The sequence below is a fragment of the Theropithecus gelada genome, chromosome 7a (genome assembly GCF_003255815.1).
Source record: "Theropithecus gelada isolate Dixy chromosome 7a, Tgel_1.0, whole genome shotgun sequence".
Lineage (NCBI taxonomy): Eukaryota > Metazoa > Chordata > Mammalia > Primates > Cercopithecidae > Theropithecus > Theropithecus gelada.
The window spans coordinates 35,796,513-35,823,416 of record NC_037674.1 but is presented as its reverse complement, the minus strand read 5'-3'; the positions used below and the strand labels follow the sequence as shown (position 1 = coordinate 35,823,416).

The 26,904-nt window shown below is 35.9% G+C and overlaps 1 protein-coding gene across 3 annotated transcripts in view; it reads left to right on the top strand.

The window, feature by feature from the left end:
- Positions 1-26,904, top strand: part of ICE2 (interactor of little elongation complex ELL subunit 2) — a 57,213-nt gene that overhangs the window by 5,296 nt on the left and 25,013 nt on the right. For 2 of the 3 annotated variants that reach the window (XM_025389586.1, XM_025389587.1), the window contains 8 exons: positions 5,957-6,218; positions 7,561-7,680; positions 17,490-17,627; positions 18,883-18,999; positions 19,168-19,327; positions 20,563-20,744; positions 24,530-25,523; positions 26,225-26,400. In XM_025389586.1, coding sequence (XP_025245371.1) covers positions 5,957-6,218; positions 7,561-7,680; positions 17,490-17,627; positions 18,883-18,999; positions 19,168-19,327; positions 20,563-20,744; positions 24,530-25,523; positions 26,225-26,400 — 2,149 coding nt within the window. The remainder of the gene's footprint in view (positions 1-5,956; positions 6,219-7,560; positions 7,681-17,489; positions 17,628-18,882; positions 19,000-19,167; positions 19,328-20,562; positions 20,745-24,529; positions 25,524-26,224; positions 26,401-26,904) is intronic. The other variant, XM_025389588.1, reaches the window with a different exon arrangement.

Sequence of the window (26,904 nt, the reverse complement as noted above, 5' to 3'; positions counted from 1 at the left end):
ACTATATTCCTGCCTGGACAACAGAGTGAGATCCTGTCTACAAAAAAAAGAGACAATTTTTTAAAAAATAAATGTTTTAAAGAGGCAGTTTCAGAAGCAACTTTCTTCTTGCCAAAGTGCATAGTTGTAATATCTGTGCTGGTGTCGGATATATAAAGTTAAAGCAGTAGACTCCCTTATGTATGTACATCTATGGATATTTTTAAAAACTATTCGTTATTCAACTTATACAGTTTTTTAGGATAACTAATTTCTTAAAACTTACTACCAATTAAATAAAGAATAGTCATTGTTTATTTGGATCAAAAATTGCTATAAATTCTATTGTCCTGGGATTTAGAGAACATATGTCTGTCTTTAAAAAAAGGGAATCATCTCAGGTCAGGCGTAGGTGGCTCACACCTGTAATACCAGCCTTTAGGAGGCCAGAGCAGCTGGATCACTTGAGCCCAGGAGGTCAAGACAAGCCTGGGCAACATGGTGAGACCCTGTCTCTACAAAAATACAAAAAATAGCCAGGTGTGGTGGTTGTGCACCTGCAGTCTCAGCTACTGGGGAGGCTGAGGTGTGAGGATCACCTGAGTCCAGGGATGTTGAGGCTGCAGTGAGCCAGGATCATGCTACTGCACTCCAGCCTGGGCAACAGAGTGAGACCCTGTCTGTCTGTCTGTCTGTCTGTCTCTCTCTCTCTCTCTCTCCCCCCTCTCTTTCCCCCCCTCCGCCCCCTCACACACACACACACACACACACACACACACACACACACACAGATAATCTCAGCTGGGCACAGTAGCTCATGCCTATAATCACAACACTTTGGGAGGCTAGGAGCAAGAGGATCACTTGAGCCCAGGAGTTCAAGACCAGCCCGGGCAACATAGCAAGACTTTGTCTCTACACATAATTTAAAAATTAGCTGGTGTGGTGGCATGCACGTGTGGTCCCAGCTGCTTGGGAAACTGAGGTGGGAGGATCACTTGAGCCTGGGAGGTCAAGGCCACAGTGAGCCATGCTCACACCACTGCACTCCTGGACAACAGAGCAAGACCCCATCTCAAAATTTGAGACCTTATCTCAAATTAAAAAAAAAAGAAAAAAAAAAAACTGTCGTCTCAGCCTTTCTCTTTTCACACTAAAAATTTCTGGTATTAATCTTCGTCTTGCCACTGCTTCTCGTTTTATTTTTAACTTTAGAGTTAAAGTCTTGCCATGTTGCCCAGGCTAGACTCAAATTCCTGGGCTCAGGTGATGCTCCTGCCTCAGCCACCTGAATAGATGGGATTATAGGTACACGCCAGTGTGCCCAGTTTATTTTAATGGTTCAAGTCCACTTCTGTTCAGCATATCCCAGGTGTGGGTTGTAGCCTGGCTTTGCACAAGGAAAAAGGCATTTTGCTGGAAGTTGGGCATATCTAACTCCTAACATTTTTTTCTTAGAATATCCTTGTTTTCTTTAGATTTCTATAGAGCACAAAATAATCTATTAGTATAATTTACCTTGTACTATAGAAAAAATACACAAGTTATTGATATGTTTCTAGTGTTTTTTCCTAACCTTAAGTTTTATTAAGAATTATTACAGTCATTGTTATAGTAATTACTGTAATAATTCTTAATTACTGTAATAATTATTACAATTATTTCAGGCTTTATTGTTTACAGTTTTCTTGTTGAAAAACAAGGCCTTTTATTCTGTTAATTTCAAGATAAAAAAGATTTTCCTTTTGCTCTCTGTGCTCCATAAGTGTTTGTAAAATGAAAGGACAACTTGAATAGTGTTTTTACAAATGAATAATATAAAAAGTTAATATTGTGTTACTTTTCTTTGAAGCATGAAAAAAAAATTACAGAATATTTCCAAAGTCTCCCAAGAAAATAAAAAAGGATTTTAAAATGCCCCATGAGCCATTCATGTAGAAATAGCCTTTTTTAGTTATGTAAACAATGTAAACAATCATGTAAACAATTGCCTTTTTTTTAAATTAAAGTTTCTGTTTGCAGATATTCATAACTGAATTTTAAGCAAACAAGGGGGGAAATAGCCTTTTTTTTTTTTTTGAGACGGAGTCTCGCTTTGTCGCCCAGGCTTGAGTCCAGTGGCACGATGTCAGCTCACTGCAAGCTCTGCCTCCCAGGTTCCCGCCATTCTCCTGCCTCAGCCTCCGAGTAGCTGGGACTACAGGCGCCCGCCACCACGCCCGGCTAATTATTTTGTATTTTTAGTAGAGACGGAGTTTCACCGTGTTAGCCAGGATGGTCTCGATCTCCTGACCTCATGATCCGCCCGCCTCGGCCTCCCAAAGTGCTGGGATTACAGGCGTGAGCCACCGCGTCCGGCCAGGAAATAGCTTTAAATAGAAATACATATATATAAAGCTTTAACACATTTAATTTAGGAAAATAAATCAAACTCAGAAGATACTAGTAGACTTGAAATGGAGATTAGAAGCACCATTTTCAAATGCGACGTTTAAACAAGCTACCAAACTAGTACTTAAAGTATAGGAAACTTAAAAGTTTTGGATTCTGCCCTGTTTTTGTTTTTGTTTTCCGTGAAAAGTTTAAGAAAGGAGAATGGGCAGTTGACAAAATGCAGGGGCAAAACTTAAAACCGTCAACCAAAATAAAATATAATGGTGTATACGTGGATAGAGAAACCCTGTCGGATGCTTTTGGTTTACACCCTGATGAAGATTTTGACAGCACTGCACAAGGAAATGATCTTGATGTGCTACCATTTCATTCTTTGCTGAATGTAGCCAATTTAAACTGCTAGAATTCCTTGACATTCCTAGTCTGGCATATCTGAGTCAGCATCTTGTTGCTGCAGCAGCTTAATTAAATTTGCCAGTTTTTGGCACAGGACAGACATGTTCTCATATTCAGAGAGACAGCTGTGTAGCAGTATTGTTAAGAGTGCAGACACAATACTGTTAGGTTTGAATAGCTCTCAAGACATTTTCTAGTAAGAAGTCAATTTGCTGTAATACATTTCTCCCAAGATCAGCAGTTAATGTTCATTTTGTTAACCTAAAATAGGCTTATTTTTATACAATTATTGGAGAAACTTTAGTAGCTATGTCTTTTTTTACCTGTGTTATTTTCAGAGCCAACCTAAGCATCCTAATTTTAATTTCCAAAATTCTTCTCCCATTCAATTATCAGATCTTTGAGTAGTTTTTTATCCATTGGTTCACTCTGAGAGAGTGGTGTTAAATATTTTTTTCTTTATTTGGGGACCTACATATTTTCTAAAAAACTGTTGTCATCTTTTGGAATTTTTGACATATTTATTCTAGTATTATAAAGTTAATTTAAAACAAATCAGGAGTAGTTTGGATGGAACGTAACTCACCCTTTGTCCAGATGCAGATCTAAATTAGTAATTCTCAGCCGTTTCACACTGATACCCTCCCACTTTTTATGACAGATATTTATAAGAAATAAGATACCTCCTTTACTAGCTTAAAATGAAATTAATAGATATAATTTTTAAAAACAATAAGTGTGAAATAATTTATTTTTATGTAAATTCATAGAGACTACTGCATTATGAGATATAATGAGGTAGTGAGATGCATCAGTTAAAATGAATACAGTTCATTTATTTAAGTTCATTTAAAATATTTAAGAGAGAATAAAGCATACCATAAAATAATCATAGGAAAAATAAAATGTACTGTTAGGATAAATAATAACAGACTAGACTTATTTGTACCTGGTAAGAAAAAGCCTGAAAGGGACTGTTGAAAGTTATGCACGATAGTAGTGCATATTGCAGGCATTTAGTCTTCCCCCCCCTTCTGAATGCCTTTAATCCCCCCTCTTTTGTGACAATCCAGATACACCTATAGGCTTCCAGAAGGCCCTGGGGACATTAAAACTGCCTTGATTGAGAACCACTGCTATGGATATTTTCTCTTCCTTCTCTTTTTCTCCCTTAATCCCTGATCATGATGTTCTTAGGATTCTCTTCAGTCACCTACTTGGTATGTTCACTTTGGAAACCTAAGTTCTCCATAGTCCCATTGTGTTGATGTACATATCTACTTTTCTTTCTTCTTCATTGACTTCTCTAATGCACTTGATTATAACATCCTGGAGATTGGAGATGGTATTGTACTTAGTGTTGTATTTCCAGTACCTAGCATAGGCTGGCACATGGTAGTTAATAAATATTAACAAATGGAGGAATGAAGAGTGAGTCAGCAGATGTCCATCTTTCTCATTAGTTTCCCTTCCTTTCTGGATTATTGTGTAATTTGGAGCCAGGTTATAGGAACAGTTACTGTGGTGGAAATTACAGTCGTACAGGCCAAGGAAGTATAGTTTTTGATGCACTTCTAAAGTCTCTTATTTAAAATGTAGATTATAATAACTGAATAGCAAAAATAGAGATGGGTTATGAATAAGATAAGAAAGTTGTGTTCATAGACCTTAATTTGGATAAGGTGACTTCTTAAAAGTAGGGGTAGCATTTGTGAATCTGAGTAACAGAGAAACTCTCTAAAATAAAAGAAATTTATTTGGGTGTAAAGCATTGCAATGGGAATATGTATGCCATAGTAAACTATGTGCGTATTCAGGGAGGTAAAGGAGGACAAAGATTTTTAAAGGGAAAAATTAGGATTATGTGATTGTTTTGAAATAGTTATACTTGATCTTTGAAAGATAATAACAAAGGTGACACCAATCCAAGGTTGGACGGGCAGTTCCTGAACAAATACCCTTGCAGAAGTATTTTGTTATCAGGAATTCAAACATGAGAACTCTGTCTTCATGGCCTTCACTAGCTCTAATTATTGGGGGGGGGGGGGGGTTTTGTTTTGTTTTGTTTTTTTAAGTTCCAGGGTACATGTGCAGGATGCGCAGGTTCGTTAGGTAGGTAAACATGTGCCATAGTGGTTTGCTGTACTTACCAACCCATCACCTAGGTATTAAGTCCAGCATGCATTAGCTATTTTTCCTAATGTTCTCCTACCCCAACCCCACCCCACAACAGGCCCATGTGTATTCCCTTCCTTGTGTCCATGCATTCTCATTTTTCAGCTCCCACTTATAAGTGAGAACATGTGGTGTTTGGTTTTCTGTTCTTGTGTTACTTTGCTGAGGATAATGGCTTCCAGTTCCATTTGTGCCCCTGCAAAGGACATGATCTCATTCCTTTTTATGGCTGCATAGTATTCCATGATATCAAGGATTTTTAAACATTGGTGACTCCATTGTGATTCTGACAACCTTCACACATTCCATAAACAAATATGGTAACAAGTTCTGAAACTGCTCACTGCTTTCTCTTCTGGTACATTTCATTAAAGATATGCCAGGAGTTTTGTTTGGCATCCATGAAAAGCATAAAGTCATTTGCATGAACTCAGCCATGTACCAGAGTGATAGAGGATTGTACAACTTTTCCAAAACCATTACTGCTTTCAAAAAATATGTTAGAATTCTCTTAATTTTTGAGATAAGCAGAGGAAATCGGAACATTTAAAATCTCAATGAATTTTTGTTAACCTCAAATTTGTGATTGCATTACATTGTGTTCTTAGTAGGTTTTGTTCACCATATTAACTGATAAATCTTAGTGATGAATTTAAGTATTAAGAACTCAAATTGTAATAAAATGTAAACATAAAATACCTGCATATGTAATTGGCAAGAATGATTTTCACCTCTTTATTAATGGGGAAAAAAGTTCTAAATTGAATAAGTATGCCTCTTCCTCTCCATCAGGTAATTGAAGGTAAGTTTGCATTGTGAACCTATCCCACAGAATACTTAATCTACTTTAAATGGCTAAACATCAAAATGCAGGTGGCAGAGTTAGATAATAATCCAGAGTTTACTCTGTTAATCACGCTATATTCTCCCTAGTGATTGAGAATCATGACGTTCCATGATAGTAATCTTCATGTGAAAAGCACATATTTGTAAATTATATTTTGTTTTCCAGACGTATAGGAGAAAATTTGAATGCTTCAGCAAGTTCTGTAGAAAATGAGCCGGCAGTTAGTTCAGCAACTCAAGCAAAGGAAAAAGTTAAAACCACAATTGGAATGGTTCTTCTTCCAAAACCAAGAGTTCCTTATCCTCGTTTCTCTCGTTTCTCACAGAGAGAGCAGAGGAGTTATGTGGACTTGTTGGTTAAATACGCAAAGATTCCTGCAAATTCCAAAGCTGTTGGAATAAATAAAAATGACTACTTGCAGTACTTGGTATGTATTCTATTCTTCAGTTTCAGGAAAAAATATTAAAAATTAGGAAATATTTTTATCTTAAATTTACATTTATGTTTTTAGGTCTGCTCATCTTTTTTAAAATGGAAAATTTAAGGAGATTACTTGACAGAGCAATGGTGCTTTAATTCTTTTGTTGATTCCATTATAGTTCAAGCATTTTGCTCCACTGCTTAGCATGTCTTACTCCATTTCATCTTAAGTACTAGCAGTAGAACTTTACATAGATTATACCAATTTTAAATTATTGCTTAATTATTACTTCAATTAAGACTTTTCCAAATTCTCTCAATTATATAAATGATGCTGTGCTGAACATCTTTGTAGCAAAATCTTTGTTCATATCGATGATAGTTTCCATAAGATAAATTCTTAAAAATAAAACTGCCAGACCAAAACATATGCATATTTTCAAAGCTTTGATCTGCAGTTACACATGCGTAAATTGTTCTACAAAAAGTTTAAACCAGTTTGTTTGTACCTCTGTTGTATGACAGGTTTTGAAAAAACTGTCTTCTCTAATCCTACAGGGATAAGGTAACAGAAAATTGAAATCAAATTTAAAAAAAAAAAAACTATCTTCACTAATATTGGACATTACCTTTTTTGCCTTTAATTTAAAATTGGAAAAGTGATCTCTTGCTTTACATTAATTTAATTTATGATTACTAATGAAAATAAACATTTTCCATATGTGGATAAGCCATTTTTATTTTTTCTTTGGTAACTTGCTTGTTTATATTATTTGCTCATTTTTCAATTTGGATGTATGTCTTTTTAAAAAAATTTGAGGCCAGGCACGGTGGCTCGTGCCTATAATCCCAGCACCTTGGGAGGCTGAGGCAGGTAGATCACCTGAGGTCAGGAGCTCGAGACCAGCCTGGCCAACATGGCGAAACCCCATCTCTACTAAAAATACAAAAAATTAGCCAGGTGAGGAGGCGCCTGTAGCCCCAGCTACTCGGGAGGCGGAGGTTGCAGTGAGCTGAAATCGTGCCACCACACTCCAGCCTGTGCAACAAAGTGAGACTCCGCCTCAAAAAGTAAATTTAAAAAAAAATTTTGACAGCATTTTATAAAATCAGCTTCTCAATTCCTGAGCATGTATTGTATAGTCTTAGTCATTTGCTTTTCTATTTTGTGGAGTTTTTAATAGCAGTTTATCGTTACTATGTAATAACTTTTACTGACTTCTTTGATTTCTGCTTTGGATTTGATACTTTAATTATTAAGTCCAAATTATTATAGCAATGATTAAGAAATTGATTGTTTTTTAATGAAACTTTTTATCCCAAGACATGTCTACTTTTTTAAAAATCAGGATATGAAAAAACATGTGAACGAAGAAGTTACTGAGTTCCTAAAGTTTTTGCAGAATTCTGCAAAGAAATGTGCACAGGATTATAATATGCTTTCTGATGATGCCCGTCTCTTCACAGAGGTAAAAATCAACTCACATTTGTGTAAACTGCCAGTGATAGGCAATAGCAGCATTCTGAAATGTGTGATGATTCCCCCAAAAGCATTTGGAACTGTCAATATTACCAATTTAAAAACCGCTGGTCTTTTCTTCATCATGCATTAAGATAGTTTAAAAACTAACATCTCAAAATTGTGTACTATAGTATATTTGTATGTATATTTATATTCTTTAACGATCCAACTATTATATCATTACATTTTACTCACGTAATAGTTTGAACTGACCCACTGATTTCACTTGTGAGAGAATAGTGTTTAAAGAGTTATCCTGGTACCTAAAAATCTGGTACTTTAAAACTCAGTCACGGGAACTTGTGCTCATTATGTTTGTGGTAACCAGCCACAAAATGATAAACTTCAGCTCTGAGTTCATTTTTTGATACTTCACTCATTCGTGCAAATTTATTAGCAAGACCTGTATATCATCCCAGCTCGTACCCTACCATCATTCATTGAGCCTACCAGAAAATTAAAGTATACTACTTAAATAGGTAAGGCGTGTGGCACACGCCTCTAATCCCAGCACTTTGGGAGTCCAAGGCGGGCAGATCACCTGAGGTCAGGAGTTTGAGACCAGCCTGGTCAGCACAGTGAAACCCCGTCTCTACTAAAAATAAGAAAATTAGCCAGGCATGGTGGTGGGCACTTGTAATCCCAGCTACTCAGGGGGCTGAGGCAGGAGAATCACTTGAACCTAGGAGGTGGAGGTTTGCAGTGAGCTAAGATCGCACCATTGCACTCCATCCTAGGTGACAGAGCGCGACTCTGTCTCAAAAAAATTGGATAAAGTATGCTACTTAAATAATAACTATATATGTACATACACATATATTTATAGTAGAGTTTATAAATATCAGTGTAAATTTAAGCCTTTAAAACTGGTCACTGTAAACAATAGTGTTAATATATTTAACACTGCTGAACTCTACACTTAAAAAGGGATAAGATGGTAAATTTTACCATAGTTTTAAAAAGCAAAACTAGGCACTGTAAGTTGAAGGACAGCAGGAGTATTACACTTTCACTGTTTTAAAAAAAAAAAAAAAAAAAAACAGGCCAGGCACGGTGGCTCACACCTATTTTTTCAGCACTTTGGGAGGCCAAGGCAGAAGGATTCAGCCCAGTAATTTGAAACCAACCTGGGCAACATGATGAAATCCCATCTATACAAAAAATTTAAAAATTAGCTGACATGGTGGCATGTGCCTGTAGTCCTAGTCCTAGTCCCAGCTACTTGGGAGGCTTAGGTGGGAGGATCACTGAAGCCCAGGAAATGGAAGCTGCAGCGAGCCTTGATTTTGCCACTGCACTGCACTCCGGTTTGGATGACAGAACATGACCCTGTCTCAAAAAAAGGAAGAAAAAACAAAAAAAAAAACACTGTAAGGAAGAAATTTGTTGTTAATATGAACCAGAAGAATGATTCTTGTAAATAAATGAATTTGATTTTTATTTTCTGTGAACCTAAATATAATGTATCCAAATGGAATGTCATAATTTTCTATGTGGAAAAGGAGCTGGCAGCTATTCTTGTTTTTTAATAGTGCCTTTTAAAAGACCAGAATGATGTTTTTAATACATAAGTCATAGTTCAGGCTGGAGTGCAGTGGCACAATCCTAGCTCACTGCAGCCTTGAATTCCTGGGTTCAAGTGATCCTCCCCACCTCAGCCTCCTGAATAGCAAGAACATGGGCATAGGCCACTGCACCTAATTTTTTTTTAGAGACAGGGCCTCCTATGTTACCCAGGATAGTCTCAAACTCCTGACCTCAATCCTCCTGCGTCAGCCTCTCAGAGTGCTGGGATTATAGCCCATCTTTCTTAGGAAGAGTCTTTACAAAGTTCTGCAGTGGCCTGCATGATCTCTCCCCTCCCTCCCATCCCCCATCCTCACTTTCTACACATTGTCCTATCAGTTATTGTGCTCCCACCTGCGGACTGGCCTTTACATTTCTTCAATACTTCAAGCATAGTCCTGCCTTAAGTCCTTTGGCATTTGGGGTTTCTATTTTTCTCTCAGTCTGTTCCCCGGATTTCTGCATGGAATAGTGTCTTGATTCTTTTATGTCTCTCTCTGTTCAGATGTCACCTATCAATGAGGATTTCCCTGATTACCCTATGGAATGTAGTATGACCCTCACTTTTCCCTTTACCATGTTTTATTTTTGCTTATTGTCCTTCTCACTGTTTTTGTAAAACAGTGCCTTTTTGTAAGTGCTGTTTTATTCACTGATGTAGTCTCCCAATGACTAGAATAGTGTCTGGCGTGCTCAATGTAAATATTTCTTGTGTGGATATAAAACTGTACTTTATTAACAAAGTACATTACTTGGTAGCTAATGGTAAATGATAAACATTGTCATGTGTTTTTCCATATTGATGTGGAAGCACATTTTCTCTAAGTTGTATTTTACATCCCCACTGCAAAGATTCACTGATACTTTTCTAAGATCTCTTAGTTTTAAGATTTTATGTCATGCAATGTCATGTATATATGGAAAAGTATATGGAACAAAAGAAAAAATAGATACAGCTTAACAGGTAATTATATAGTAAACATCTGTGTAACTCTTACCCAGGACAAGAAATAAAACAATACCAGTAATCCAGAAGCCCCCTGTGTAGTCCTCCTGTATAATAAATAACATTCTCCTTACTTGAATAAATAATCACTGTCCCAGCTTTGGTGGTGATAAGTTGTTTGCTTTTTGTGTGTATATGGAGAGTGGTAGTTCTACTTCTCTTTTGCCTGATTTTGTGGGGATTTTTTTTTTCTTTTTTTTTAAGAGACAGAGCTTTGCTCTTGTCGCCCAGGCTAGAGTGCAGTGGCACGATTTCAGCCCACTGCAACCTCTGCCTCCTGAGTTCAAGCTATTCTCCTGCTTCCGCCTTACAAGTAGCTGGGATTACAGGCTCCCGCCACCACGCCCAGCTAATTTTTGTATTTTTAGTAGAAATGGGGTTTCACCATGTTGGCCAGGCTGGTCTCGAACTCCTGACCTTGGGCGATCTACCTGCTTCAGCCTCCCAAAGTGCTGGGTTATAGGCGTGAGCCACCGTGCTTGGCCCCTTTTGCCTGATTTTGAATTTTATGTGAACAGAATGCTTTTGGGCCTTCCTTCTTTCATTCAGTATTGTGCTTTTTAGATTCTTAAGTTGTGTGAGTTATAGTTCATTCATTTTCATTTCTGTCCATTTTTCCATTATATGAATAAACTACAATTTATCCTGTTGATCAGAACTTGGGTTGCTTCCAGTTTGGAGCTATTCTAAGCAGTACTCTTAAGAAAATTCTCATACATTTATTTTGGTACACATATGCACACGTTTCTGTTGGATATATAGATGCTTCTTGACTCACGATAGTTACATCCCAATAAACCTATAGTGAATTAAAGATGCATACACCTAACGTACCAAATAGCATGGTGTGTTTTAGCCTACTCTAAATATGCTCACAATACTTACATTTACCTACAGTTGGGCTTAATCATCTAACACAAAGCCTATTTTATAATAAAGTATTGAGTGTCTTGTAATTTATTGAATGCTGTGTGTTGTGACAAAATTGCAATGATTTGGCACCATCGTAAAGTTGAAAAATCATTTAGTGGAACCTTTATAAGCTGGGGACTGTTTGTATACCTAGGAGTGGAATTATTGGGTCATAGAGTATGCATATCTTCAACTTGAGTAGATTTGCAAATGGTTTTCCAAAGTGGCTATACCAGGTTATATCAATTTACATTCTAACCAGCGGTGTTCAAGTGTTCTGTTGCTCCACATCTCAGATAGAGATATATATATATATATACACATATATATATATGGGGGGAGGGGAGAGCACACGCATGTTTTCATATGCTTCTTGCTCACTTTTTCTTGCAGAATAACTGTTCATTTTTTCTAATTGATATGTAAGATTTCCTTATATATTCCAAATACAAAAACTTTATGGGCTTTGTATGTTGCAGTTTTTCTCCTTTTTCTGTTTTGAATTTTATCTTTTTATATTAACAAGCTAAAATTGTATATATTTATTTCGTACAGTATGTTTTTAAAATATGTATACATTGTGGCAAGGCCAAACCAGGCTAATTAACATATGCATTACCTCACAAACCTATTTTTTTGTTGTGAGAACTCTTAAAATCTACTCTCTTAGCAGTTTTCAATTACATCGTAATTATCATCACCATGTTTTACAATTGATCTCTTGAACTTTTTCCTCCTACGTGACTGAAATTTTGTGTCCTTTAACCAACATTTTGACCACCACTCCAGCTATTAATGCTCACTGCCTAGATGCATTCATTCACTGTGGTTTGCACAGTTGTAATATTCTGATTGCATCATTTATTCATTGGAATAATTTTTAAAAGATATACTTTCCCTTATTTACTATTCGGTTTCCCAGTTCATGTAGCTTACCATGGGACAAAATAAATACTAGATTCTTTCCTTTGAAATATCACTTTTTAAAAAACTAGTTCCTTTTTATTCTCCAATGATGATGTATTTTCTTTTTTTAAAGTGTTATTAAATCATGGAGTTAAACATATATGTGTTTCTGTCCATGAAGATTATTATCCTTTGTAAGCCTCAAATAATACTAACTCACTGAGAGGCTCTTCCTACTGGCTTTTCAGTCAATCTGGTAGTCTTTGAGGCTCATTTTCTACATTTCCTGCCTTGGCGCTGGAATCAGCCATTTTCTAGAGCCCTTGTTTCTTTCAGTGTGAAGTGATATTTCAAGACTACAATGTGGGCACTACGGATGCTCCTGGGTTGATCATTGTTTTGAGAATAATTCAGTGGATAGAACTAGGAAAGAATATCTCATATGTCTCATTTGCTTTATCCCACATTACACTCACAACAGCCTCAAAATAACAATACTAGTGATCAATACGATAACAATTGAAATTATTTTTTGTATGCTCTTCTCATTCTCCCCCACATTTTTTAAAAGATTGTACTGTGTTGTTATTGTTAGAGCATCATATAGCCATTAAATCCTAAAGCCTCCCTTTTAAATCCACATTTAATTTTTAAAACTATTGAGGTATAATTTACATATAAAAATTACTCATTTTAAGTGCATTTCTTCTGTGAAATATCCATTGAAGTATTTTGCTGATTTTTTATTTGCTTTTATTTTTATTAAGCCATAAAGTTTCTTTATATAGTCTGACTACAACTCCATTATATATAGTTTTCTTCCAGTTTGTGATGTATTTTTACATTTTTTAAATAGTGTCTCAAAGAACAGAATTTTAATGGTCTAATTTATCAAAAATTTTTGTGGTTAGTGATTTCATGTGTTCTGGCACAGAAATATTTGCCTATCCCAAGTGATTCTCAGACTGGGGTCAGTTTTACTCCTTCCTCACCCACCCCCCACCCTGCCCATCCCTAGGACTTTGACAGTGAGACATTTTTGGTTGTTGCAACTGGTAGAATGCTACTAGTATCTGCTGCGTAGAGGCCAAGGATGCTGCTAAACATACTAAATGCATGTGAGTGACGTCCCATACAACAAGGAATTATCCAACTGAAAGTGTCAGGCGTGCTTGCATTGAGAAACCCTAATCTAAAGGGCTTATAGTTTTAACTTATACACGTAAATAAGTCTATGTTGATTTCAAGTTAATTTTTGTGTAAGATACAAGGTAAGGATCAAAAGTCATTTCTTTCCGTATGAATATCTAGTTGTTCTAGCATAGTCATTTTCAACTGAGAGTGACTTTGCCTCCTAATGGACATTTGACAATGTCTAAAGCTTGGTAGGGGTGCTGATGGCATCTACCGGGTAGAGCCAGAGGTGCTACTAAATATCCTACAATGTACTGGACAGCCTAACACTACAAAGAATTATGTGGTCCAAAATGTTAGTAATGTCAATGTTGAGAAACTCTGTTTTAGCATAGAGATTGGTTGAGAAGGGTATTTTTTCCCTTACTGAATTACCTCGTCACCATCATGTGGATCAACTTTTTTTGAAGACGGAGTCTCCCTCTGTCACACAGGCTGGAGTGCAATGGTGCAATCTCTGCTCACTGCAACCTCTCCCTCCCGGGTTCCAGCAACTCTCCTGCCTCAGCCTCCCAAGTAGCTGAGATTACAGGTGCCTGCCACCACACCCAGCTAATTTTTTTGTATTTTTAGTAGAGATGGGTTTCACCATGTTGGCCAGGCTGGTCTCGAACTCCTGACCTCAGGTGATCCACCTGCCTCGGCCTCTCAAAGTGCTGGGTTTACAGGTGTGAGCCACCATGCCCAGCCTGGATCAATTTTTTGACTCTGTTTTGTTTCATTAATCTGTATGTCTGTCTTGATGCCAAAACCATATGGTCTCGATAACTGTAGTTTTATAGTCCTGAGATTGTGGGTTCTTTACATTCTCATGTAAATTTTGGAATCAACTTGTCCATTTCTACAAAAATCTAGGTGGGATTAAAACAGTGTTCAGCTAGATTGCTTTCCTTTCTTTTAAAAATAAAATCTGATAATCTCTTTTAATTAGAAAGTTTAGCTATTTACATCCATTATGATGACAGTATGTATTGATTTTGTTTGTGCTTTCTGTTTTACTTTTTCTGTACTTTCTTCTTTTTTTTTTTTTTTAAACTCCTTTTGAGGAGATTGACATTTTTCCTCTTTTTCCCCTCTCTGTTGGTTTGGAAATTACATGTCTACTTTCTGTTTTCTTAGTGGTTACTCTTGAATTTTTACAGTGAATAATTCCATTATTCAATATCAACTAGCCTCCCGAACAATACAGAAATCATAGAACATTTTGACTGTCATTACATCCCTCTTGACTTGTATGCTATTTGTTGTAATGCAGTTTCTTTTTTAAATCTACCCACATTATTATTTTATATGGACTATGTTTGTTTTAATTTATCTACAGGTTTGCCAAATTTTGGCCCACCGTTTCTTCTTCTCAAACCTACATTCTGAGATTCTTTCATTCTTCTTGAAATCCTGTGTATTCTAGATGTGCCTTTGATGAAGGTCTCTTAATGGTGAACAATCTCCATTTTTTTAAATTTGGAAATCTTTTATCTGTCTTGTTCTCATTTTACTAGTATAATTTTATTTCATACACAATTCAAAGTTGGCACTTACCTTTTTTCCACAACACTTAAAGATACAATCCTACTTTTTCATGTTGTTGTTGAAAAATGTATTATCTAATTGTCGTTTCTTTTAGGGCTTCTGTCTTTTCTTACTGTAATTTTGGTGTTTTAGAGTTTCCTAAAAATATGCTTTTTAATAAAATCCTGCTGGCTGATTGTGTTTACTGTGTCTGGATTTATAGCCTTCATCAGTTCTGGAGAATTCTCAACCATATTCAATGACTGCTGCTTCATTTTCTCGTTTCTCTTCCTAGGATTTCCAAATTTTTCCAAGGCTAGACCTCAGTGTGTCCTCCATTTCTCTCTCTTTTTTAAATTGTGGTAAAGTATACATAACAAAATTTACCATTTTCACCATTTAAGTGTACAGTTCAATAACATTAAATATATTTACATTGCTATGCAACTGTCACCACCATCCATCTCCAGAACTTTTTGTCTTCCCAAACTGAAACTGAGTACCCATTAAACAGTAGCTCCCTGTTTCCTCTTCCCCCTAGTTCCTGGCAACCACATTCTGTTTCTGTCTGTATGAGTTTCACTACTCTAGGTTCCCCATATAAGTGGAAACATACAGTATCTGTCTTTTTGTGACTGGCTTATTTCACTTAGCATAATGTCCTCAAGATTTGTCCAAGTAGTAGCATGTGTCATAATTTCTTTCCTTTTTAAGGCTGATTAATATCCCATTGTGTGTTTGTGTGTGTGTGTGTATATATATGTATATATATTACATTTTGTCTGTCTGGTCATCCATTGATGAACACCGGAGTTGCTTCCACCTTTTGGCTGTTACGAATAATGCTGTTATGAACATAAGTGTACATATATCTGTTCAAATCCCTGCTCAAATGTAGAAGTCTTATGTTTGACTTCCCACCTGATCTTAGAACTGGTTGAAGAATTTGCCCTCAAGCCACCTCACCTTTCCTAGGTTTCCTTACTCTTCACTGCTCTAGTTTCTCCTCTTTGTGTTAATTTATGGTTCTTGCATATTTTCCTTGCTTTTCACCAAGCCCAGAAATATTTTTCCTTTCTAGCCCAAAATAAAATTTAGGGAATATTTTTTATAATGATAGATGTGTATTGTATAAATGCATATGCTTTTGATGAATTTCAAGATATTTTGATGAATTCTCAAGATATTTTGAGTATTAAACACTAATAGCACTCAGTGCGTGAGTGATGGGGAACAGCCTGAATCTTTTAACCTCCTGTGTTCAGTTAGTTATTTTTCAAAGAAAGATAAATTACTAGTATAAAACTTTTTTTTTTTTTTACTACATAAGCTAAATAATGATCCTTTAGTTAATTGAGTACCTACCAGTTGTAAAATACTTTCAATAATTATATAATGTAACAGAGTGTAGGTGTAAAATTGTCTTAGATTTTCCTTTGACTCTCTTGCTGTAGTTACTGAATTAAGTAAATTCAGTTAAAAACACTGTAACATCCACCACAGTTTTACCAGGAATGATGTGCCAATGAATATCTAACAAAAATAGTTTCTGTTTCACGTAGTTCTTATGTATTACCTTCCTTTGCATATTCAAATTCTTGTAATAACTACCATAGGAAAGGAATGTTACAAGTGAAAGTTAACTAATAGTACAAATAAGGAGCAAAGATATTTTGCAGATATGAGTTTGCAGTTGACTCAGATTTTTTACAACTTTTCCATATTAGTCCACATCTCTGTTAGTTACAAATGATACCATGGATTAAATATCAAGATCTGCCATGAAAAGCATAGATGAGGAGAGAAAATGTGAAACATAGGGAGTAGGGATTAGAAAAGGGGGGAAGGGGTTCTGAAACTATAGATGAAAAGATATACTGGAGTAAAGTTACTGATTTGTAACTTGACACATTTTACAAGTATGTAAAGGGAGAGGGTATGTAGATCTATATGATAAAGATAATATATAAAGATGCCAAGAGCTTTTGTGACCTAAAATATATTATGAGACATTCAGGAAAGGTTCGTTGACAGAAGAAGAAGAAATACGTATCTTAGAAGATAATGTATGTATGTGTTTTAATCAAACAACTCTCCCCACCCCCAACAGCTATGCATCTCTGAATTGTTTATATATTATCACAAGTGGCACATACTCTTCTCACAAAAAGTTGTGAATTTTGTTTACTTACCAATTACATTTCCTCATAAGTTATTGATTTTTTTAGATTATAGATTACAATGACCCGTAAGATAACTACTTCATTAACTTATTGTGCTTGGGAATGTTTTCAGAGTATACTACTTAATTTCTAATTATTCATATAACTGCTTTTATTGCAGTAAAGTGTGATGAAATTTTCATGTGCCTTTCTTTAACAGTTTCTTAAATAACATGGAAAATATATTATGTGTCCTCTAATTTTAAATTTTAATGAGACTGCTAATTTTAGTATTAAACATCAATATTTTAAGCAACTGGGTTAAAAATAAATTATGAAAATAAAGAATATACAATGTTTGTATTGTTAGTAGCTTGATTAATGAAATCAGGCTAATTTTTGCACTGAATAATTACATAGTCACATGTAACTGAACATTTTCTTTTTGCATTATTAGAGAAATACAATACAAATGAATTTTTCTTAATTTCTGTTTCTCAGAAAATTTTAAGAGCTTGCATTGAACAAGTGAAAAAGTATCCAGAATTCTATACTCTCCACGAGGTCACCAGCTTAATGGGATTCTTCCCATTCAGAGTAGAGATGGGATTAAAGTTAGAAAAAACTCTTCTTGCATTGGTAAGATTTATCATCAGAGGATATAAGCTTTTTTTTGCCCAAAATATCATACATATGTGTGTGTGTGTATACACGTATATATATACACACACATATATATACGTTGTGTGTGTGTGTATATATATACATATATATTTTTTTGGGGGGGGGAGACAGAGTCTCACTCTTGTCACCTGGCATGTAATGGCATGATCTCAGCTCATTGCAACCTCTATCTCCCAGGTTCAAGTGATTCTCCTGCCTCAGCCTACCAAGTAGCTGGAATTACAGGTGCCCGCCACCATGCCTGGCAAATTTTTCTATATTTAGTAGGAAATGGGGATTTCACCATGTTGGCCAGACTGGTCTCGAACTCCTGACCTCAGGTGATCCACCCACCTCAGCCTCCCAAAGTGCTGGTATTACAGGAGTGAGCCACTGCCCCTGGCTCATGTATACTTTATATAGACATTATATTTAAATGTTAAGCAATAATTAGGTGACTTTAAAAATATGTAATACCAATCTGTTTCCCTTTGTTTTTATTCTATGGATACAAATACTTGATGTTTTTAAAAATGCCACTACTTTGTTCCTTGATTTTCTTTTCTTACCACCCAATCTGAATGCCCCTGAATACAAGCAGAAAGCCCCTTTTTTTAATGGGATTTTATTTACAAACATATTGAAAGTTAAGTGTGTGGAGAGGATATTTTGGAGTTTCTACCATCCCCTGTTATGATTTGTGTCTCCTAAAAGGAGAAGATAGACTTTAAAGTGGCAGGAAAAATTCTATGAAACTGACCTGGCATGATGGCTCACGCCTGTAATTCCAGCACTTTGAGAGGCCGAGGCAGGCGGATCACTTGAAGTCAGGAGTTTGAGACCAGCCTGGCCAACATGACAAAACCCCGTTTCTACTAAAAACACAAAAATGAGCTGGGCGTGCTGACACACACCTGTTATTCCAGCTATTCAGGAGGCTGAGGTGACAGAATTGCTTGAACCCAGGAGGCAGAGGTTGCAGTGATCTGAGATCGTACCACTGCACTCCAGCCTGGGCAACAGAGAGAGACTTAGTCTCAAAAAAAAACCACAGGTAGTGGTTGTCAAGCAAAAATATTAATATCTTGGCATGAAGTTTCTAAATCTGATGTTTACATTTAGTAGAATGATAAATTTCAAGTTAACAATTTCATATGATGAAAGATACTTTTCTTAGAAAAAAATACATTGCAATTTTTGCAATAAAATGATTACTATTTTTCATATTTAGGGCAGTGTAAAATATGTGAAAACAGTATTTCCCTCAATGCCTATGAAATTGCAGCTCTCAAAAAGCGATATATCTACCATCGAAACGTCAGAACAAACAGCTGAAGCTATGCATTATGTAAGTACCAAGGCAGCATTGGATCTTCCTAAATAATCTTTTATATCTCACAAAATATATCTAACCCGATTGTCCTAAAGTCTCCTTTCTGACTTTTTTTGTTCTTTACTTTATTGAAGAAATTTTCAATAAGTATAACCAAGTAACAAATTACTTGTTGTTTTTCAGGATATTAGTAAAGATCCAAATGCAGAGAAGCTTGTTTCCAGATATCACCCTCAGATAGCTCTAACTAGTCAATCATTATTTACCTTATTAAATAATCATGGACCAACGTACAAGGAACAGTGGGAAATTCCAGTGTTTATTCAAGTAATACCTGTTGCAGGTTTGTGATTTGCTATGTCAAATAATGCTCTCAAAAAAGAGAGGTTGGACCGTGTGTTCTCACTCATAAATAGGAGTTGAACAATGAGAATGCATAGGCACAGGGAGGGAAACAACACACACCGGGGCCTTTCGAGGGTTGGGGGGCAAGGGGAGGGAGAGCATTAGGACAAATACCTAATTCGTGCAGGGCTTAAAACCTAGATAACAGGTTGGTAGGTACAGCAAACCACCATGGTACATGTGTACCTATGTAACAAACCTGCACATTCTCCACATGTATCCCCAACTTAAAGTAAAATTTAAAAAAAGAAAAAAAGAGAGAGGTTGGAACCATTTCATTTCAGCTGTCTAAATATAGGTGGTCAGTTGTGAGATACCAAAGCACTGATTTGAGGAGGACGTAAGTTTGACACTTACATTCAGTAAAACTGTTTATGTATAAAGCTACTATAGGCTCAGCACTACTAAATGAATTAATTAGGTCTATAGCACTTGTAGTCGTATTTAAGGGTGAGAGCGACAAAATGATGGCATAGGGTGGCCAAGAAATACATGAAATGGTCAGGTTGTTCTGTCTTTCACGGAAATGAAAGGAACGTAGTACTTTAGTAGACAACCTCAAATGGGTGAATTTCCATGACTTATTTACTTGTCTGTTACTGGAATTTGGAATTACAGTAAGTCTATACATATAAGTGTAGGGTAGTCTGTCTTTCAACAATAAAATTAATATTTGCATATTAATTCCTGTATATAAGAAATTATTTCCCTCCTGTTTTGATTCATATTTAATTTTTTATTTTTTAAATACCTTTCAGAATTAATATTATATGTTACAGCATAAATATAATAAGTGAAAGATTATGTCTATTGAAACAAAACTACAAATTAGAGTTAAATGTAATATATTCTCTGTGGTAAATATTTCATCATTTTTTGCAAGTTCCTATAAGAAACTGAGTAATAATGACAGTAAGAATATAACAGTAAAAACCAGAAATCCTTTTTAAACATTGTTAGAAAGACATTTTTCTTCTGCCAGTTGGATTTTCTTGCCCTTAGATTTCTAAAGGACTTGAATATCTTCTAGTCTAAGGGTAGCAAATATATGGGACATGTGCTGCCATTCTCCTGTGTCTCTTTGTTTGGTGATCTTTATGTCATACATCCTGTTTTTAAAAAATATATCATGATTAGATACTAATCACCTCTTTCTTTGGTTTCTGTTTTAAGGTTCAAAACCGGTTAAAGTAATATATATTAATTCACCACTTCCCCAAAAGAAAATGACCATGAGAGAGAGAAATCAAGTCTTTCATGAAGTTCCATTAAAATTTATGATGTCCAAAAACACATCTGTTCCAGTCTCTGCAGTCTTTATGGACAAACCTGAAGAGTTTATATCTGAAATGGACGTATGTAATTTTTTTTTTCCCCTAAGGGGAATGTACTTGTTTATCCTTTTGAAGCGTAAAGTTTTATTGCAAATCCCTAAACCTAGTAGTTAAAAATACAAGCTTTAGATTCAAACTTAAATTGAATTTCAAGTCTAGGTAGACTTTAGGCAACTAACTTAACCTTCCTCAGCCTCAGTTTTCTCTTTTCATACATGAAAGCAAGTAGTACCTACTTGACAAGGTTATTATGAGGGTTAAGTTTGATATTTTATGTTGAAGGGTGAGCACAGTTTTTAGTTATGTATGTAGTGAAAACTCATTGATGGTGGTGGTTAATGTGAGGTTTTGTTTAATTGGTCTCATTCATATTCAAGAGCTTTATTTTTTTGAGATGGAACCTCGCTCTGTCACCCAGGCTGGAGTGCAGTGGTACAATCTCTGCTCACTGCAACCTCCGCCTCCTGGGTTCAAGCGATGCTCCTGCCTCAGACTCCCGAGTAGCTGAGATTACAGGTGTGCACCACCATACCCGGCTAATTTTTTTGTATTTTTAGTAGAGACAAGATTTCACCATGTTGGCCAGGCTGGTCTCAAACTCCTGACCTCAGGTAATCCACTCGCCTCAGCCACCCAAAGTGCTGGGATTACAGGTGTGAACCACTGCATCTGACCCATATCTAAGTTTTTAAGTGTGAAAAGGAACAGATCAGTTTAATTTGATTGGTACAGAAAGTATTTGGCCAGATTGTTAATCTTAAGTATACTTAGTAGCTGTGTGACCTTGGGCAGGTTACATAATATCTCTGTGTCTAGTTTGCTTATCTGTAAAATGGGCATCATGATATTACCTAACTCATAGGATTGTTCAGGTTTAAATGAATTTATACATACAAAGCATTTAGAGTAACACTTGGCACTCTGTAAATATTAGCTTTTATTATTCTGTATTGTAAAATATTTTTTCCATGATTTTTAAATACATTGTTTATAGAGAACTGGATTCATTCATTCCATAAGTTTTTATTGAGCAGATACTATTCTATACAGGGAGGAAGCAGCAGTGAATAAAAACAAAACCTATTTTCCCTCAGACCTTAAATAAGTGGTAGAGGGCCCAAATACAGTAAAAAAGCAGGTAGTGGTAAATGCTATGGAGAAAAATAGAGTAGGCTAAGGGGAAATAGAGATATGGGTGGGGAAGGGGTCATTTTATATTCATGATTAAGAAGGCTTTTCTGAGGACAGGAAATGTGAACAGAGACTTGAGTAAAATGAGGAAGCAAACAAAAGTTTAAAATATAGAAATGTTTTTATTGTACTTAAGAGCTCATACAATTTTAAGGATATTGGCCTTTTGGTTTTTATATTTGTTTATGTTTTTCTCTTTGCCATTTGCCTTTTTATATTTTTATGATACACATGTCATAAAGCACTTTTAACTTTTGTTTTCTTCTTACACATTTTACTTTTAAAACTCTGCCTACAACTTATATTGAGGTGAATGTCAGGCAGTAACAAGAAGAAACATGAGGTAGAAGGAGGATAAAAATTGACAGTGGCTTCTTTCAATAATGGTAGGCCAGGTAATTGGGACCCTCCTTTTATTGATGACATCTTAAAAAGCTGGACAAATATTAAAATGTCTTTCTTAGAAGCATGAAAAAACTAACAAGATAGTGAGGAATTGTAGGGCTGAGGTACTGAAGAAGACAGGATTCCTAGAAGGTCAGCCTATTACTTAGGGTTATTTTTGCCTTGGATTATATTTGCCAGTTCTGAAGAGGCAACTAAGAAAATGAACTGTGCTTTTGGCAGCATCATAAGACTAGAGGGATAAAAGGAAAAGTTCAGTTTTCCACCAAGGGCCTGGACCCCAAAGGGGCTGCACCTCAGGAGTCAGGGTGAAGCAGAAGTAAATGAGCCTTCTCTGAGATTGTAGCCTGAGTTTTCAGGCCCTGAACTTGGAGTAAAATGCTTTTTCTACATTGCAGGTGTCTTCAAACACCTAGGAAAGTAACTAAAAATGAGAGGAGAATAATGCATTTTTTTGTAGCCTCAAATTATTATACCTCTTAATGTCTATTAGCCTGATTTTTGTTGCTAAGTATTCTGTGATTATTTTGATTTCTGTAGTCCAACAATTTGGAATGTTTTTAAATTTCCAAGTGCTTGAGTTTATTGTTTGTTAACATTTTTCTTAATGATACCTAATTTTATTTCCTTCTGAACATAGAATAAGACTTTATCAGATTCTGCTTTGGTCTATATTGAGATTTTCTTTGTATATTAATTTGTAGTCCATTTTTTGAAATGCCCTTTGGATTCTTGGGGGAAGGGAAAAGGTTTATCTTTGTAATCTGTTTACATATATATTTTCAATCTTTCATATATATTCTCATTATTTAATATTATTCATACCTTCTGTATTTTTTTATTTTTTACTTAGAGACAGTATCTCATTGACCTGGTATAATTATATTTCTGTCAAATTTTTCTTTTATTTTTCAGTTTATGTAATAAAAATTTATGACCACTATCTGTTTACCATGGATTTTCTCTTTTTTCAAACTAGCATTTCTCCCTTTTCTATCTAACACTTTTTGCCTTGAATTCTGCTTTGTCTAACACTTACACTGCTATTCTTCCTCTTTTTATCTCTTGATGGCATCTGTAGTTGTTTTGTTTTTAACCTTTTTGTGTAGGAATGCCTCACATAAGCAGCATATAGTTTAATTTTACTTTATTACTGAATTTGGTAGTCTTTTAGTAGGAATTACCATTCACTGGCTACCATTTACTGAGAGGTTACTTACTATGTGACAGGCACTATGCCAAGAGATTTTCTATATATAATTTCTCACTTAATCTTTAGAACAAATCCAAGAAGATGCCCCTGCTATACCTGTTTTAGAGATGAGGCAGTTGAAGTTCAGCGAGGTTAAGTAACTTACATGAGTTGATCTTTCTTACTCACTACTGATGGCTGTTAGAACCCTTCTCTTAAATCCTGCACTGTAAGGCTGGTGGATGTACATAACCAATTACCAAATTTCTACGGTATTTAAAGTGCTCTGTCAGATTGAAGAGAGATCTTCTGGTACTTGTCTCCTTGTAGAGGGGACAATGTATTCCTGAATAAGTTAAAGCTGTGTATAGTTTTTCCATTACCAAAACAGCACATGAAAAACATTTATGACTTCATGTCTCAGAATACAATAAACCACCTTCTGTCCATTTCTGCCCCATCTTTTGTTGCTGAGAGTTGTTTTCCCTGAGTAGTTGTGGAAAGAAAGTCACTGGTTGATACTAAGGGTGCACCAGAAGCTGGCAACACTTCTCTGGCCGCATTAGAAAGCAGCGCCCTCACAGTGGCAGGGGGACTTTCCTCCTGGTCAGCTAAGACCAAGTGTCTCTGCAAGAGTCTAAAGAGTAGACATAAATGAAAATCTACCTCCCGTTTGGCTCTACATTTCTTTTTTGTGGTCTTGTCTATTTTTTTTTTTTTTTTTTTTTTGATTAGTTGAAATTCCTCTTGAGGTGTAGTAGTTCGTAAATGTTCCATTTCTTGTGCTATTACAACTTGGCAAATTTGCCTGTTATCATGAACATTTCAATGGGAAGATAAGGTTAATAATAGTTGGCAGTAGTTTGTTGTCATCTTAAGCAAGAACCTTTTATAACCATTAGACTTTTCTTTCTACTTTAAAAGAGCATGAAGTATGTATGAGAGGGATAGGGACATTAAGAGATAGGTAGGGTAGCTTGAAATTTTTACTAATACTTTACCAATTTATTTACTTAAGATGTCCTGTGAAGTCAATGAGTGCCGAAAAATTGAGAGTCTTGAAAACTTGTATCTGGATTTTGATGATGATGTCACAGAACTTGAAACTTTTGGAGTAACCACCACCAAAGCATCAAACTCACCAAGTCCAGCCAGTACTTCCACAGTACCTAAAATGACAGATGCTCCTACAGCCCCCAAAGCAGGAACTACCACTGTGGCACCAAGTGCACCAGACATTTCTGCTAATTCTAGAAGTTTATCTCAGATTCTCATGGAACAATTGCAAAAGGAGAAACAGCTGGTCACTGGTATGGATGGTGGCCCTGAGGAGTGCAAAAATAAAGATGATCAGGGATTTGAATCATGTGAAAAGGTATCGAATTCTGACAAGCCTTTGATGCAAGATAGTGACTTGAAAACATCTGATGCCTTACAGTTAGAAAATTCTCAGGAAATTGAAACTTCTAATAAAAATGATATGACTGTACATATGGTACATGCTGATGGTGAAAGACCTAATGTTCTGGAAAACCTAGACAGCTCAAAGGAAAAGACTGTTCAATCAGAAGCAGCTAAAACTGAAGATACAGTTCTCTGCAGCAGTGATACAGATGAGGAGTGTTTAATCATTGATACAGAGTGTAAAAATAATAGTGATGGAAAGACAGCTATTGCGGGTTCTAACCTAAGTTCTAGACCAGCTAGTCCAAATTCTTCTTCAGGACAGGCTTCTGTAGGAAAGCAGACTAATAGTGCTTGTAGTCCAGAAGAGTCATGTGTTTTAAAAAAACCTATCAAACGAGTATATAAAAAATTTGATCCAGTTGGAGAGATTTTAAAAATGCAGGATGAGCTCTTAAAGCCAATTTCCAGAAAAGTACCCGAATTGCCCTTAATGAATTTAGAAAATTCTAAACAGCCTTCTGTTTCTGAGCAATTGTCTGGTCCTTCAGACTCCTCTAGTTGGCCGAAATCTGGATGGCCTTCTGCATTTCAGAAGCCAAAAGGACGTAAGTAAATATTTACAAAGAGCTTACAGCGTTTTACTTGTTCTTTTTCCTTAGGTTTTTCTCCCTCATTCCTTTATTTTGTTACAACCTGTTTTGTAATTGTCATATAGTCATTGATAATTCATTTTTTCAGTCTAGTGATCAGTATTTCAGCTTCCAAAATGTCCTCTCTAGATATGTATACAAAGGCGTATGGGTCTTGTGACTTGTGTTTATGTAGCACGTACAGTGACTGCTAAGCTATAGTAAAGTGATTTGTCAAACTGATGAAGGGTAAGTGCATCCAGAATAATCATAAACATTGATTGATTTAAAAATTATTTATACTTGGTGTTGGACTGCAGTTTTATACTTTTTGGTTTTGTGAAATCTGCTCCTCAGCTCTGCCTAGATTAGGAATAGCATTTCTTTTTAAACTCTTTTTCTTTTCTCACATTGTATGCTGTCTCACGAATTTATACTTTGCCTAGAGTTCGTCGTGAAGGTTAAAAGGAGAAGAACCTTAAAGCTAGGATTTCAGCTCTTACTGCAGTTCCAGTAAAAGTAAACAGAAATGGTAATAGTGTGAAGGTCCATTAGGCAGAGAAGTAGAGAATTAAAGATGATAGAAGTTTTAAAATAGGTAATTGAATTGTTATATCCTTGATTATGCTGGGTAAAGAGCTAATATATTTTAAAAATGAGAAATACTATTTTTAAAGGTTTGCCGTATGAACTTCAGGACTATGTTGAAGATACATCGGAATACCTAGCTCCTCAGGAAGGAAATTTTGTGTATAAGTTATTTAGCCTGCAAGACCTGTTGTTACTTGTACGCTGCAGTGTCCAAAGGATAGAGACAAGACCACGTTCTAAAAAACGGAAGAAAATCAGAAGAGTAAGTTGTTATTCGTGGAGTTAGAATGTGATCACGTAAATAATCAACAGATACTTAACATGCCATTACTATGAAGTTTAAATTGCTGAGCACTCTTAGTAGTATCTTCAGGTTGAATTTTGTTTTTTTGTTTTTTTACTAAAATACTGAGATCAATTTTAATAAGGGAAAGTGTTTCTATATAGTAGCCATAAATGCTGGTAACATTCATGCTTGGAATATACAAATTGAGCAGCCCTAATCCAAAATTCAAAATGCTCCAAAGTTTGAAAGCTTTTGAGCTCTGACATGGTATCCCAAGTGGAAAATTCCACCACACGTGACCTCATATGATGAGTCACAGTCCAAAATCCAGTCAAAACTTGGTTTCATTTGTGGCCGGGTGCGGTGGCTCACACCTGTAATCCCAGCACTTTGGGAGGCCGAGGCGGGCGGATCACAAGGTCAGGAGATCGAGACCACAGTGAAACCCCGTCTCTACTAAAAATACAAAAAATTAGCCGG